Source organism: Saprolegnia parasitica, assembly GCF_000151545.1.
Source record: "Saprolegnia parasitica CBS 223.65 unplaced genomic scaffold supercont2.164, whole genome shotgun sequence".
Classification (NCBI taxonomy): domain Eukaryota; phylum Oomycota; class Saprolegniomycetes; order Saprolegniales; family Saprolegniaceae; genus Saprolegnia; species Saprolegnia parasitica.
In genome coordinates, this window is record NW_012156558.1 from 2,252 (window position 1) to 17,402 (window position 15,151).

A 15,151-nucleotide genomic window follows, 5' to 3' on the forward strand; every position below is an offset into this window, starting at 1 on the left:
CACCGAATCGGAAAGCTGCGTCGATTGCTACGTCTTCTTAGCTGTAAATTCGGTCCCTTGCGGTCCATGAGGCTTTCGGATGGAATCGAGCGATGGGATTTGTACTTCTTGACGGCAAACGCTGCGAGATGCGGTGGAAGCCCAGCTGCGCACACCGGCATGTAGCGATGACAACACCACTCGAAGCGTTGAACAATGCTGCAGAGGGACTTGAGCGAGAGCCGCTGGAACCGTTTCGTGAAGTCTCTTGGACGTGTAGTCGCAGTAATGTCGGCAGTAGACCTTGGCGCTTCCCCAGTAATTTTTCGATCGGGTTGAACTCGGGATAGAACTTAGGGAGGAGGTCCATGATGTTGCCGGTACCTTGAAAGACCTTTTCAGGCATCGATCTGAATGGCAAAGTCGGGTTGGTGATCGAGCAAGTTGACCGCGCAGCAAGAGTACGGTTCTTCAGTCGTACAGGGCATCTTCCTGCAATATCCGCGAATCGTTTCAACAAAAAATCACTTTTTTCACAAAGTCCATCGGCCGAGTCTTTTCTCCCATCCATACTAGTACGGACTTCGTTACCAGAACACCACAGAGTGCATTCCTGTGAATGTCGTTTGTATCAATATATCATCTGGACGCATGGATAGTTTGATACGAAACAGAATGCAGGTTGATATCTTTCGCGGCCGTCCAGAGCACCGACACAAGCATTGTGCCCATAAGGTGTCCACCAACATCGACAACATCAAGGCGAGGTAGCGCAGCGAGTGAGGTATCGGACGCCTTTTCGACCACGCAAAGTTTTGTCCCTCCATTTCTCCAAGCCCAACCGAACCTCGCGAGCAGCTCACGCTCGTATCGAGCCATTCGGCGCTTATTCTACAATGCAACTTGTATATTTGGAGTGAGTGTGTCCCCTTCGAAGCGGTCGTCCCGATACGTCACATCGGCACCTCGGCGCGGTTGGCTGGCGTGGAGGCGGTCGATGATAACGCACCGTCACCACCTACCGACAGCTCCATGATCAGCGACAATGGCGTGCATGATAAGCCACACGTCCTAGAATGATCATGCCATCTTGCGCGGTGCCGTTGTTATTGGTGCGTGCCACGCTTGCCACACATGTCGACGGATGTAAGTGCCAAGAAAGGGCGCACCGGATGCGTAACAACACAACGACCACTCTTGACACGGGTCGTTGCACGACACTTAGAATGTCTGGTCAAGGCAAGGCGCTACAAAGCATAGAGCACAACGTGGCGACCAATACGCTTTTCCTATCTAGCAGTACCAGATACTAAATCGGTAAAGATGCATCCCAGCACTCACATTTCCTGCCGTGATAGGCACACCACAACAATGTGAGAGGGGTGGGTAGTCAGTGGAGTAAGACGAACGTTGGGCTCAATAGGGCATGTATGGTCACACCGCGTGTCGCGCCGACGAGTGTACGAAGTGAGTCTACTTGCATTTAGACATAATTTACACTGAGCTGTTTTTGATCGTGGTCTCTCGACTCAAAGCGTGTTGCGACTGACGGCAGCGGCGAGGCTTCGCCGTCGCGAAGGCCGGAATGAGGTGGTCACAAAGCCCGACGCGTGTACATGTTGGCAATATCTGATAACGACGACGGGATACTCAATTGGTCATGTTGGTATCAACGCATGAAAGTGTACAGCCTCAAGTTGCATGCTGGCGCTCTCACTCTACCATACAAAACCGCATAAAATGGGATGAAGAGCGCGCCAGTGCCCACGTCATGGCCATAGACTGGGCTGCGCTCGGCCATGTGTATATACTACGTATACACTGATCAACAGATGGCATCGGTGGCATTGTCGAGTGTCGAACGCATCGCGGCGCGGCGATGGTCTCACTTTTCAATCTTCCGTGATGAAGCTACTCCTCACGGCTGCACTCTGCGCGCTCTCGTCCTTTGTTGCTGGCGACGACAGTGGTGTCGTCCACTACGTGCGCGGCCTCGAGGTGCTGCCGGGTGACCGCGACCTCGCCGAAGTCGCCGTGACGTTGGCGCTGCATCAAGGCGTCAACAACGACATTGCCAAGGACTTTCGCGACATTGCGCTCAACGGCCTCTCGCAGAACGCGACGGCGCGCGTGATCCAGCACATCCAGCAAGCCAGTGGCCCCCTCTCGGCCGACGACATCCAGCGCATTTGGACGACGGCGACGGGGCCAAGTGCGGGCAGCGCCTTCACGGGCAACCACAGCATCGCGCTCGACCTCCAGAGCATCGCCAAGGACGGTGTGACGCCCGAGAACGGCAATAGTCTCATGAAGAACATCAACCAAGCCATCGAGCTCGGTCAAATCGCTAAGTCGGACGGCCCGGGCCTCCTCAACTCGATCCAAGACATCATCAAGAGCGGCGCCAACGTCAAGAACGGTGCCGACATCGTCGACCAAGTGCAAACGATCTTGAGCAAGGTCACGGGCGTGTTTGACCCGGAGCCCGTCGTGTGCCGTCGTCAAGGCGTCGGTCGCGGCGTCGGCACGGTCCTCGAAAACCAGTGCCTTCCCGGCGAGGAGGCCTGGGGCGCGCTCTGCTACCCCAAGTGCAAGGAAGGCTACGAGTCGGTGGGCTGCTGCATCTGCCGCAAGAAGGGCTGCGGCGGCGTCAAGGGCGCGACTGACATTGGTGTCTCGTGCGCCAAGCCGTCGGCGTACGGTCGTGGCGTCGGCTACGCGATCGGGAACGAAGGCAAGTGCAAGCGTGAGAACGGCCAGGGCTGCGAGAAGAACGGTGCGATGTGGTACCCGAAATGCGAGAAGGGTTTCCACAACGTCGGCTGCTGCGTCTGCTCGCCCGACTGCCCCGCGGGGTTCGTCGACGACGGCGCGTTCTGCCGCAAGGACAGTTACGGTCGCGGTGTCGGTGTGTCGCGCCTCGGGTGCCCCAAGCATCTCGAAAAGAGCGGTCTCTTCTGCTATCCGCCGTGCGCTGGCAACCAAGTCGGTGTCGGTCCCGTGTGCTGGCCCCGGTGCGTGAACCCTGCCGGTACCGACTGCGGCCTCTTCTGCACGTCCAGCGTCGCCACGTGCGTCAACACCGTCGTCGACATTGGTGGCCAATCGGCCAAGGTGACGCTTAGCTTGGTGGCCCAGGACTACACTGGCGCGATCAAGACCGCCGTCCAGACGGGCGGCAAGTACATCAGCTTGGACAAGTGCCCCAAGTAGAGTCAAGCATTGCTTGAGTTGTCGTGGACAATCTTGTCGTTTTGTCAACCCATTGAATGTAAACGGGTTGAAACGAGTAAACTCATTTGGATTGTTTGTTGTCGCTTGTTAAAATGCATCAACCCGTCATTGTTGTAGCAATGCCACACATGACCTTGGTGTTAGCTTTACTTATGACCTCAATTGCGCCTAGTCCAGATGCAATAAGTTGCAGTGTCAGTTAGATCTTAGTCTTATTAGCTTTCATTGGTTTTGCAGATACATGTATATTTGTGATTAGCCACATGTTTCTTCATTCACAAACGACGGCTCGCCGTTGGCATGATGAAAGAAGAGACGGCGGGTGATTCCGCGTTGCATCGGCGTTCGAGGCGTCGAGCCATCGGCGAGCCTCTGGTTTTGGCACTACACATGTGCGTGGGACCTTGCCGTCAACGATCGAGTCGGCGCGACACATTCCTTGTCAGCTCCACTAGACCAGTGTATTTCGTGCACGCTTGAGCTACGACAGTGCCGTCGTAGGTAGTTGAGTGCTCAATGCTACTGTGAATTGGACTCTCGATAACGCTGTATACACCGCATTGCTGGATCGCATGGATGGATAAATTTGTATGCTTGCATTCGGATTGGCTAGAATGCTGCATTGGATTCTAGGTGGGAAATGAATCCACACGCGAGCTTATCGCGTGAGGACCTGTCTCTTTGTATGTGTGAAAATAGAGATACGCGGTAGTTCACGTGAAAATCACCCGAGCCAGCTGTGTGAAATGTGGCATTGCGATCTGCCACAGTTTACATTTGGGCAACCCACACAGCTAGATTCATCTAATTGATAACGCTACGCTAGTTGAACGAACTCAGTCGGCATCGAAACTTACTTAGGGCACCTGTCGAGCGACAAGTACTTGCCGCCGACTTGGATGAGAGAGCCAATGACACCAATGTAGTCTTGCGAGACGAGCGCCAGCGTGATCTTGGCCGACGACCCGACAATGTCGACGGTTGTGCTCACACACGTCGCGACGGTCGACGTGCAGAAGAGGCCGCAGTCGGCACCGGTGGGCGCTACGCAGTCGGGCCAGCAAAAGGGTCCGACGCCGACTTGGTTGGTAGCGCACGGCGGGTAGCAGAAGAGGCCGCTCTTTTCAAGGTTGGCGGGGCACCCGAGGCGCGAGACGCCGACGCCGCGGCCGTAGCTGTCTTTACTACACTCACCCGCACTGCACTTCTTTCTGCGGCAGATGCAGCAGCCGACCGCCTCGTAGCCTTCCTTGCATTTGGGGTAGCAGAGCGCACCGTAGGCGTCCTCTTTCGTGAAGCACTGGCTCACACCTGGCGACCCGATCCCACGACCGATGGCTTGATGACGACACACTTTGGGGCTGGGGTCCACCTGCACCGCAGCGCGGAGGAGCGCCTCGATCGCACGGACGATCGCCGCGCCGTTGCTCGCGTTGGGGTTTTGGAGGACGTCGCGGATCGCGTGGATGAGTGCGGCAGGATCCTTGACATTGAGTATCCCGCGGTCGATGGCCGACTGGGCACTGTTGAGAAGACTCGCGCCGTTAATCAGTGTGAGGCCGAGGGCTGCGATGTTCTGGAGGTCCAGCGCGATACTGCCGGTACTGCCGTTGGCGCTGAGACTGGAGAGCTCGGGCAGACTGCTGTTGTCCGCGATGCCCCACAGGAGCGCGGGCGATCCTTGGATGGTCTTCGATGCGGCTTCCGACGCGTCGATTGCAAGGACCGTGGCGACGGCGCAGAGAGCAAAGGCAAGTGTCCACTGCATGCTAAAATGTCAAGACCAAAAGCCGTACGGAGCGACAGGCGACGCGCGCGGGATCTCGATTCGATTTCACCCACCTGCGGATCAGACTCAGATGCCTCGCAGGCGTTGTCGAGAAATGTCGTTGGTGTTGCTGTACGTAAATCCCATCGGAAACTGCGGATTCGAACTCCGGACGCCTCGTGCGATGACGCAAAGGCGTCAAGACGACATGTAATGGCATGTGGCATGCATCGCTCGTCGGTCGCCCTGACGGTGCGGCACTGCACATTTCGGTAAACTTGGAAGGAATACGGAGCGTTAGCATGACACGCGCCACCTTGGATACATTCGTTGCATTGCATGCTCAGGATAGCAGGCGTGGAAGAAGTTGTGCTGGTCTGCAGTTGGAGGTTGCTATGTTCTTGACTCCTTCTGCGGCCATAGATTGAGCGTCCGAGCTTCAAGTCGGCTAGTACTTCTCGCGTGCCGCGATGGACGATGAACGATGGCAACTGCAATCGTACCCTTGGAATTGATGTTCGTGATCACTCGCGGAGGTGCTGGCTCTTCCACTTGTACAGACCGCGTCACACAGCGGAGTCGGGCGATACCCTAGCCCTACATCCGTCATTTCAGCGACCAACTAATGGTAGTACAGCACGCAGCAGCTACGAACAAGGTCATTGGCATGGATGTAGTATTGCCACCCCCACTGGGAGGATTCGATTGCTCGGCGCCATTGGCCTCACACCCATCATCTTGCTACAATCAACCCGACCCGATGCCTTGGCGACGACACACTTTTGGGTTCGACTCTACGAGGCACGCGACATTCAAAATAAGACCTGGGATCGCACTGAGACGATCGTCGACCCGTTGGTCTAGTTGAGGTTTTAGAGGATGTCACGGGTCGCGTTGATATGTCCTGGACAACGAGCGTTCCGAGATCGATCGCCAATTGGACGTTGGTAAGAAAGCTCGCGCCATTGGTCGGTGTGAGGCCGTGGGTGGCGATGCTCTGGAGGTCGAGCGCGATGCTGCCGTAGACGGAAATGCCCGAAAGTACCGAGAGACCACCGTTGTGCGCAGTCGCCCATACCCGCGCCATCTCGGCGTCCGAGAGCATGGGCGACTCTTGAATGGGCTGGGTGGCGGCGGCCGTGTTGTTGCGAGTGAGGCCATGCTCCATTGTGTTGCGCAAGTCGGTGGCGATCGCAAACGATGCAGCGTCGAGCGAATCGGCTGCAAACACCGACACGAGCGCGCAGAGGACAAGAACGAGTGGCAACTGCATTGGAAAGGGCAGAAGGAGGCTCTGGCCGCCGAGGGGAGGCATCGATCCACCCACGTCTCGTCGATTAGACTCGGATGCGTCGTTTGCGTCGACGAGAAAGCGATGCAAGATGGACCTTGGTCGTCCAGAGCGAGACTACCTGCTCTCGCCGCCGCTTCCTCAAACCCCAATGACGGCAAGGCTATAGTCCACACTCGCTGGGGATATATCGCTCGTTGTCTCTTGTGGCGCGTTGACTCTGCGCACCGTCCGAACACACCGACTCAGATGGCTTCCTTTGGCACACTAGAATTGCCATCGGTTCAATCTGATTTTGGTCCCACCAACAACGCCCTGCGTCTTCTCGCACGCCTCGCTCGTCACTCGAGACGTGGTGCAGCTCGCATCGAGGTACCTGTTTAAAAGTACGATGCGCAGAGCTGCTCTTTCGACTCTCTCCACAGGTACGGCCTGCTCACCGAGCCATCGCCTAGCCCTAGCAGCATGCGGGACTCTTGGAGTAATCGCGGCAGCCAGGAATCTACTTCGACTACGTAGCTATTACCGTGTGCGTGCGTGAAGGTGTGCCGCAACGAAAATGAAAAGGATGGTGAAGCCAGGATTTCCTGCTGCCAGAGTCGAGTGCTGGCGTCGAGCCCGCCCGACGACGACCATTGGCCGACACTGCCCATGACTGCCCGACGAGGATCGCTCTCTTCCTCATTACTTTCGCGTTACGCCGCTGAACCGACGTCGGTCGCGCATGTCGCGTCGCCGGTATGTGCACCCGCGTCGAGACCCACGTCCACAAACTAATCGACTTGCCGACGACTAGACTGCATCGAGAATTCCTAAAAGTACCGTAGACGCCTCGTAGATTAGCAAAACGACGAGGCCATCAGGACGCGACCATCAAGCGTCGTTGGTGGTTGTGACGTGCGCCTGGCGATCGTCGCCGGACGGTTCCGCCGAAGGTGCTCAGTCTCGGGCGGCGCGTTTGATTGGTCCGTCGCGCCAGGTGGCACTGGCCACCTCATCGCGTCGCCGTCGAACCCCGGGGCACAGAGGCTTTTTGGAGCTATCGATATCTTGTGTGCCCCGGGCCACCATCACGCGGTGATCCAGCTCGTGGTCGAGCACTTGGCGAGATGAGCAGTGGTCGTAGCTGGCAGTGTCTCGAGCACAGGGGCACGGACGTGGCCGGCAGAGGCTTTGCCAAGTGGGCGAAGGCTGCGCTCAACGACGCATTCGATGTCATGTGCATCTCGCCCAGCGCGGTCGCGAGCTCGTGCGCGTGGTTCAACACCAAGACCGAGTGTGCTGCCGTGGACCCAAATGGCCTCGCCACCATCACGTGCGCCGACTACTCGACGACCAAGTCGGGCTGGTGCAACGACCTGCGCCAGCAGATCATGAACGGGTCGGCGCCCATGCCGATCACGCCCACCAACAACGCGACCGAGTCCATCCTGCCCGTGCTCTCCAACGCGTGGACGTGCTCGACGTTTGCGCCGACGCAGGTGGCGCTCACCACGATCGACGCGGTCGCAGGCGTCGAGTGTCTCGCTGCGTCGGCGACCGAGTGCACATGGTTTCCGTCGTCGAAAGACTGCTGGACACATGCGCTGCAACTGACCAACGGAACAGGCCCGGGCCTCCGCTGCGCCGCGGTGCTCAAGGACCCGCCGCCGTCGCCGCCCTCGACCACGTACCGCTGGTGCCAATCGGTGCTGTCCTCGTTCGCCAACAACACGGCCAACGCCACGACGTTGCCGCCGTCGACGAGCGGAGCGTCGCGTACGTCCTCTGGCGCGTGGCTATCATCTCACCATCATCGTCATCCTGTCTAGTGTCAACGACGACGATCCTCCTCATCGTGCTCGCCTGCGTCGTCTTCATCGGGAGCCTCGCCTTCTTTGCGCACATGCGGCGGCAGTACCACCGGTCGCTCTCATCCAGCAGCCTCTACGACACGCCCAAGCAGATGCTTACGATCGAGTACCCGTCCTCCGAGACGCACGCCGACCGCCCACCCGGTTTCGACGAGCCGAAGGAGTCGCTCGTCCATGACAGTCTCCCGCCGACGGCCGCCGTCGTCAATCGGCCGCGCGACGCGGGCATCGCCGGGTCCTTCTCATCCGGTGGCAGCGTCCGCAACGACACCATCCTCGGCATCTCGCTCGACATGGGCGACCTCGCGCTCTGGCGTCTCGACGAGACACAGCTCGTCCACGTCAAGACGCTCGCGACCGGAGCCAACGGCGTCGTGTCGCTCGGTCTGTACAAGCAGACGCAGCACGTGGCCATTAAGAAGCAGCTCGGCGAGATCACGCCGGAGAGCGTCCAGTCGTTCATCGACGAGATCAAGCTCAGTTCTCGGTAGTCTCTTCTCCAATTTTCGCCATCTCACCATGAACCGCCGCTAGGCTCGAGAGCCCGTACATTGTGCAGTTTATCGGCGCGAGCTGGGTGCGGCCGCGCAACATCGAGATGATCGTCGAGTACATGGAAGGCGGCGACCTCCGCGGGCTCTTGCTGCGCGAGCCTGACACGCCGCAGAGCTGGCCCAAGCGCAAGCTCCAGATCGCCCTCGACGTCCTCGACGGGCTCTTGTACCTCCACTCAATGGACATTGTGCATCGCGATCTCAAGGCCCGGAACGTCCTGCTCACGAGCAGCCTCCGCGCCAAGCTCACGGACTTTGGCGTCTCGCGCCAAGTGAGCGACCACGGTACCATGACCATGGGCGTCGGCACCTTCCGCTGGACCGCCCCCGAGGTCTTTCGCAACCAAAAGTACACGGTCGCCGCCGACATTTACTCGTTCGGGATGGTCCTCGTCGAGCTCGCAACCCACGATGTGCCGTACGCGCAGCTCACAGAGATGTCCAACTTTGCCCTCATGCAAGCGCTCCGGGACGGCCAGCACCAGCCTGCGCCGTACCGCTTGGAGGCGACCGGCGACTGCCCCGACTACGTCCACGCGCTCATCGTGGCATGCACGAAGGACGACCCGTCGGCACGGCCGAGCGCCATGGACGTCGGGTCCCTTCTGCGGCAACACCTCCCGGCCCAGTACTGCTTATAAGCGGCGTATTTAACCTCTCCACTGACAATGATCACTTGCTGAGCGTCATTGGCCTCGAGCGCGGTTAGGGCTCGCTTGGGATCGCAGTATCAACTGTGACAGGTTTTGATACGCCGTGGTAATTGAGTGAAGACTGCCACCTCTAATAATGAATAAACAAATCTATTCTTCTTGACAGAATATCGAAATAGAAAGGTGTATAGTGCAATGTGGGCTCGGGCTGGTCGGCCGCGTGTCGCAGGCGATGTGCTCCGTCGCGCGAGCCGCAGTTTCCGTGCCACATGACCGCCTCTGTGACCGCCTGCTTGGCCCTGCGGCAAGGCGTCTTTGGCCTCATAAGACAGCGATCGAGCGCCATCGAGTGCCTTGCGAGCGATAGCAGCACCTCGTCTTGCAGGCGCCTGCCCACCTTGCAGCGCTGCGAGGCGCTTGAGACCGCGCCGCCAGTCGCGCCTTGGGTGACACTCGCCTGCGCCGACGAGCCATTCGCGTGCGCGCAGCTTGCGCACAAGGGTACGTATTGGTGTCTCAAGCGGGTTTTACAGGCAGCGTAGACCTCGTGCGACACCTGAGTAACGCCACGGCGACGCCGACCGTCACTGTCACCATCGCCCGACCCGACACGGTCTCGGACCAGAGCTTTTTGCCAACGATCGCACTCAGCGTCGCCCTTGCGCTGGCTTGCGTCCTCCTTCTGTTTGTGGTGCGGCGCCGCTTTTTGCAGTCGCCGGTGGAGACGGACAGTCTTGTCGTGCTCTCAACCGAGAAGCACCGCGTAGTGCTGACGCCGCCGATACTGCACTCAACAGCGTTTGCCGAGACGCTTGCCGTCGACATGGGCGACGTCGTACTCTATCGCATCGATGCCGCCAAAGTGTCGGCGACGGCGACGACGCTCGCGGCCGGCGAGTTCACCGACGTCGTGCTCGGCTCGTACTATCAAGGGTCGCCCGTCGCCATCAAACGGCTCTCGCCCAATTGCAAGCGAGATCGCGCGCTCGTCATTATCAACCTCCAGCACGAGCTGCTTCTGCATTCCGCGTACGCCTCGATCGCACACGCGCACTTTACATCGTACTCTGACTAGGATGGCGAGCCCATATCTTGTCCACATCCTCGGCTGTACGTGGGTTCGGCGCTTCGACTTGGCGCTCGTCAAGGAGTACATGGCAGGCGGCGACCTCCGATCGCTCTATCAGCGGCAGCGGCTCGACGTACCCACGCAGCTTCGCATCGCGAAGGACATTGCCATGGGATTGCGGCATCTGCACACGCTCTCGCTGCGACACACCCGGCTCTCGTCGTCGCACGTGCTTGTCGACTTGAACGGCCACGCCAAGCTCATCGGTCATGGCCTCGACGGCAGCGGCGACGAGCTTTTCTTGGGCTCCGAGCGCTTCCGCTGGATCGCGCCGGAGGTGCTGCACGGCGAATGCGTGACCGAGGCGGCAGATGTGTATGCGTTCGGGACGCTCCTCTGGGAGATGGACCAGCACGACGCACCCTTCGCCGCCTACCAAGATGCACAAGGATGGACGTCGGCGCAGATGATGGAGAAGGTCCGGCGCAACCGACGGCTCCCGCTGCCCTTCTCGGCCACGTGCCCCCATACGATGCGCGATGTGGCGCTGCAGTGCATGTCGTTCGACCCAAGAGATCGCATGAGTGCCCTCGACATGAGCCTTCGCCTCGATTCTCTCACCATAAATGATGATCCCTGCTACTCGTACAAACCTCGCGCTCGCCACCACCACCACGGAGGGTATAGCTCCTCACGCCGACCTGCTGCTGAGGGTTCGACTCGGGATCATTGAAAGCGTTGTTTGGGGATAGTCAGGATTCAAAGTGGCAGGCAGCGTTGGTGCGCAGGTGTAGTAATCCCATCGTGCAGCCCCCATCGTGCAGCCCCATAGCCTAATGATGCCTCACGTTCCAGATAATCGCCCGAGGACAGGACACGACGGAGCTGTAGCCGTCCGAGATGCTCAAAGCATCACCAATCGTTCGGCGCTCTCGGGCGGCAACGCGATCGGGTCGGTGGTGCGGCTTGGCTGTGCGGCCTCATTGCACTTGGTGCGACACGCGCTGGTGTACACACCCCGTACATCCCACAGTCGTGCCCACCAGGCCAGAATTACCTTAGCCAAGTACTTTTGGTCCTCCATCCTGTCCATTGTACGAAGGAGCGCCCGCTTCCTTTCACGACAAGACACATTTAATATTGAGCAATATTGATGTGGCATGGACCTCGTTGATGGCGGCAATATGCGTCGATCTCGCGTTTGCTCTTGTAGTAGGACTGTACTTGGCTACGCGAATTTGGTGGCAGCCCATTCGGGCATCCGGTCATCCGGTCACTGTAGCCAGGCCGCCGCCAGCTGTCGCCGACGCAGCAATGCATTTCGCGAATGGGATGGGCGCGTGGACGTGCTTGGCGATCGCCGACTCGGCGCACGCAGGCTCCATGGGCCTCTACCGCGTCAACAGTAACGGCAACGTCGAGTGCCAGCGCCACTCGCTCGACGCCGACGAGAACCACTGCTACTGGATCGCCAACGTAGCGTCCTACTGCGCCTGGTACAACGCCAACCCGACAGGGTTCTCGATCGAGTGCACCGACTACAGCAGCCCGAGCAGCTACTGCTACAAGGTGCGACAGATCCTCGCACCACCGTCACCGACGTCGGCACCGACGCCACCGCCAGCACCCGGACCCGCGCCAGGGCCCACACCCGGACCAACACCGGGGCCAACACCGGGGCCAGCACCAGGGCCCGCGCCAGGTCCTGCACCGGGACCTGCACCGGGACCTGCACCGGGACCTGCACCTGCGCCGGATTCGACGCCCAGTCCGGCGTCGGCATCGACGTTGCCGGCGACAAATGAAGCCGGCGGGAATCCTGCACCGACCATGACACCGGCCGCTGGCGGCGCGACGACCAAGCAGCCTGCGCTTCACACGCCAGCACCGTCCAAGGACGCGCTTGTACCGCTTCTGCTTGCAACGAACGAGTGGAGTTGCTTGAAGAACGCCGACTCGAAGCAGTTTACGCCGGCGCGCATTGACCCGGACGTCGGCCAGCTCGAGTGCTTGTCCGTAGCGACCGCGCCGTACGACACGTGTGCATACAGCGCCGACGCCTCCACGTGCGCGCAGTGGCTCCAAAGTGTCCACAGCTGCTGGCTCAGCGAGTCCAAGACGGCCCTGCGCCAGGATGCCACATGCCCGCGGATCATTCTCGTGCCAGCATCGAGCCCCACATCTGGTACGTTTCCACATCTGAACGCTGTCCCATTCACACTGTTTTGAATAGCGGTACATGGCCCGAGCGATGCATCGTCCGGCCCGAACGTGAGCTGGTTGGTCGTCGCCGCCGCCGGTGTCGCGCTCATTGCGCTGATTCTGGTCGTCGTCTGGTACCGTCGGCGGCAGGCCAACTGGGCCAAGGCCGACGAGTCGCCCAACGCGTCCTACATGTTTTGCTGGACCGACAAGGCGCCGCCGAGAGCGCTGGACCTTCCCAAAACCAACAGTCTTGGCAGCGACGACGACGTGGTCGGCGGCCAGCTCAACATGGGCGACCTCGTGCTGTGGCGTCTCGACGAAGCCAAGCTCGCGACATCGCGCGTGCTGAGCGTTGGCGCCTACGGCGTTGTGTCGCTTGGAACGTACCAAGGGTTGCCCGTCGCCATCAAGCAGCTTGCAGGCGAAAAGTCGACGGCCACCGTCCAGGCCTTTATTGACGAGATCCGGCTCATGACCACGTACAGTACACTCTGTGTGCTATCAACTCGACGACGTTGTTGTAGGCTCGAGAGCCAGTACATCGTGCGCTTGCTTGGCTGCGCGTGGGTGCGGCCGCGCGACATCCAGCTTATCGTCGAGTTCATGGACCAAGGCGACCTCCGCCAGCTCCTCGCGGCGTCGCCGGCGCCCTCGTGGAGCGTCAAGGTGCAGCTGGCGCGCGACATGGTCCAGGGCCTCGTCTACTTGCATTCGATGGACATCATCCACCGCGACATCAAATCCCGCAACGTGCTGCTTCACAACGAGGCGCACACGCTTCGCGCCAAGCTCACCGACTTTGGCATCTCGCGCATCGTCGACGTCGACATGACTGCGCGGGTTGGGACGTTCCGATGGACGGCGCCCGAAGTGCTCGAAGGCAGCGCGTACAGCCTCGCCGCCGACGTCTACTCGCTGGGAATGGTGCTCTGGGAGCTCGAGACCCACGCGATTCCTTTTGGCAACGTCCAGAACAACTGGAACGAGTACGAGTGGATCGAGGCGCTCAAGGCCGGCAGCGTTCGACCCGAGTGCTCGCCCGCGTGTCCGCTGGCCGATATCATCTATCAGTGCACGCAGTATACACCCAGTGCCCGCCCGACGGCCCTCGCCCTCGCCACGATGCTTGCTAGCGTCGTGTCGCCCGAGGAGCCCTAGCCCTATTTAATATATTTGGTGCGCTTCGTTCAACCGAAGGAATTTCCGTGACGATGACGCACGGGCATCATTCTTAGCGCGATCTTCGTCACACCGCATCAGTACGTAGTGGCATTACCGGTATCTGCAACAAAGTGTCTTGCCATGGATGACGGTACAGCGAACGCAAGAGGCAGTCCCGAGCAGCCTTGTCGCGCGTCACGCCGGTGGTCACAACGTCTCGGGGAGCGGGCAATATAGACTGGTACCGTGTCGCTCCTGGTAATTTTCTTGGACACTGTGGCTGCAATGACCACTGTCAAGGGTAACAGGTGGTCTGCATCCTCGTGCCACATGGCGCGAAATTGTTTTGAATCACGAAAAAGAAGTTGCGTTTTGTAAGTGCAATGTCGATGGGTTGAAAAAAATGGCGCCGACGTGACTCACAATGGACCGTCGCCGCACCAGGACACTCGTCTTCGTGCACCATGGCTGCAGTCTGGACCTGCGTGGCGACGCCGTCACTCTTTGGCCTCTGGCGCCGCGCCGCCGACGGCGCCCTGCAGTGCGCCCTCGACACGGCGACCATGCGCTGCTACGCCACACCGTCGCCAACGCAGTGCGAGGCTCTGCAATCGCGGTCGCTCGTCGGCAAGGTGTGCGACGCCAGCGAGCTTCAGAACGCCACGTTGCCTTGCGGCCTCGCCCAAGCAGCCGATCCCGGCTCGAAGCCAACAACCCGTGGACATGCGTCCGCAATCTCGCAACGGCAACCACCGCGCTGGTCAAGTCGGACGACAAGAACGCCACCGTCTGCTACTCGATCGACCATGCGGCATGCGTGTGGTCCTCCAGCGCCGCCGACTGCAGCACGCTCCGACAGACGTTGTCTGCGTCTGCGGCGGGTCTCACGTGCGATGACGCTGTGACCCCCAGTACGATGGACCTGGTGCGCCCTGCCAGCAACGACGACGCCATCGTTGAGTACTGATGCGCCTGGCCTGCCTGGTACTCGTAGACATCTCCACAGGATCGACGGTATCTCATGTGGCGGCTCTCTTTGATAGCATCCGCCACGTTCTGGATCATCGTTGCTGGTGTCGCACTGCTCGTCGCCGGCGTCGCCTACGGCATTAGCAAGTGGTGTCCCAAGGCGCGCCGACCCGCACCCGAGACGACCCGTACGGTCCTCGACTCGCGCAAAACGGCCTTTTTCTACCCCGCGGAAAGTCAGTACGACAGCTCGATCGGCGACGACGCGCTCCTGCAAACGGTGGTCGTCCGACCGACCGTCCAGCACCTCGAGTCGCTCACGCTCGGCGCGAAGCTCGAGCTCGGCGACTTGGCGTTCTGGCGCCTCGACGAATCCGAGCTCGTGCCGCTCACGACCCTCTCCGTCGGCACGTAC

The 15,151-nt window shown here is 59.9% G+C and overlaps 6 protein-coding genes across 6 annotated transcripts; 4 read left to right on the forward strand and 2 right to left on the reverse strand.

Annotated features, from left to right (window-relative positions):
* Positions 1–1,869: 1,869 nt before the first annotated feature.
* Positions 1,870–3,192, forward strand: SPRG_15484 (hypothetical protein; the record flags this gene model as incomplete). Its single annotated transcript, XM_012354481.1, has 1 exon — positions 1,870–3,192. The coding sequence occupies exon 1, from the start codon at positions 1,885–1,887 to the stop codon at positions 3,190–3,192; it is 1,308 nt and encodes a 435-aa protein (XP_012209871.1). The 5' UTR covers positions 1,870–1,884.
* An 874-nt stretch (positions 3,193–4,066) lies between these two features.
* On the reverse strand, positions 4,067–4,981 carry SPRG_15485 (hypothetical protein; the record flags this gene model as incomplete). Its single annotated transcript, XM_012354482.1, has 1 exon — positions 4,067–4,981. The coding sequence occupies one exon, from the start codon at positions 4,979–4,981 to the stop codon at positions 4,067–4,069; it is 915 nt and encodes a 304-aa protein (XP_012209872.1).
* An 812-nt stretch (positions 4,982–5,793) lies between these two features.
* On the reverse strand, positions 5,794–6,254 carry SPRG_15486 (hypothetical protein; the record flags this gene model as incomplete). The annotated part of the gene is made up of 2 exons (XM_012354483.1): positions 5,794–5,841; positions 5,895–6,254. The coding sequence occupies 2 exons, from the start codon at positions 6,252–6,254 to the stop codon at positions 5,794–5,796; spliced, it is 408 nt and encodes a 135-aa protein (XP_012209873.1).
* Positions 6,255–7,356: 1,102 nt separating this feature from the next.
* Positions 7,357–9,320, forward strand: SPRG_15487 (TKL protein kinase; the record flags this gene model as incomplete). Its single annotated transcript, XM_012354484.1, has 3 exons — positions 7,357–8,030; positions 8,084–8,612; positions 8,660–9,320. Exons 1-3 carry the CDS (start codon positions 7,382–7,384, stop codon positions 9,318–9,320), a joined length of 1,839 nt encoding a protein of 612 aa, XP_012209874.1. The 5' UTR covers positions 7,357–7,381.
* A 1,088-nt stretch (positions 9,321–10,408) lies between these two features.
* Positions 10,409–11,088, forward strand: SPRG_15488 (serine/threonine protein kinase; the record flags this gene model as incomplete). The annotated part of the gene is made up of 2 exons (XM_012354485.1): positions 10,409–11,046; positions 11,082–11,088. The coding sequence occupies 2 exons, from the start codon at positions 10,409–10,411 to the stop codon at positions 11,086–11,088; spliced, it is 645 nt and encodes a 214-aa protein (XP_012209875.1).
* A 645-nt stretch (positions 11,089–11,733) lies between these two features.
* Positions 11,734–13,764, forward strand: SPRG_15489 (TKL protein kinase; the record flags this gene model as incomplete). Its single annotated transcript, XM_012354486.1, has 3 exons — positions 11,734–12,586; positions 12,635–13,085; positions 13,131–13,764. 3 exons carry the CDS (start codon positions 11,734–11,736, stop codon positions 13,762–13,764), a joined length of 1,938 nt encoding a protein of 645 aa, XP_012209876.1.
* Between the last annotated feature and the right edge of the window lie 1,387 nt (positions 13,765–15,151).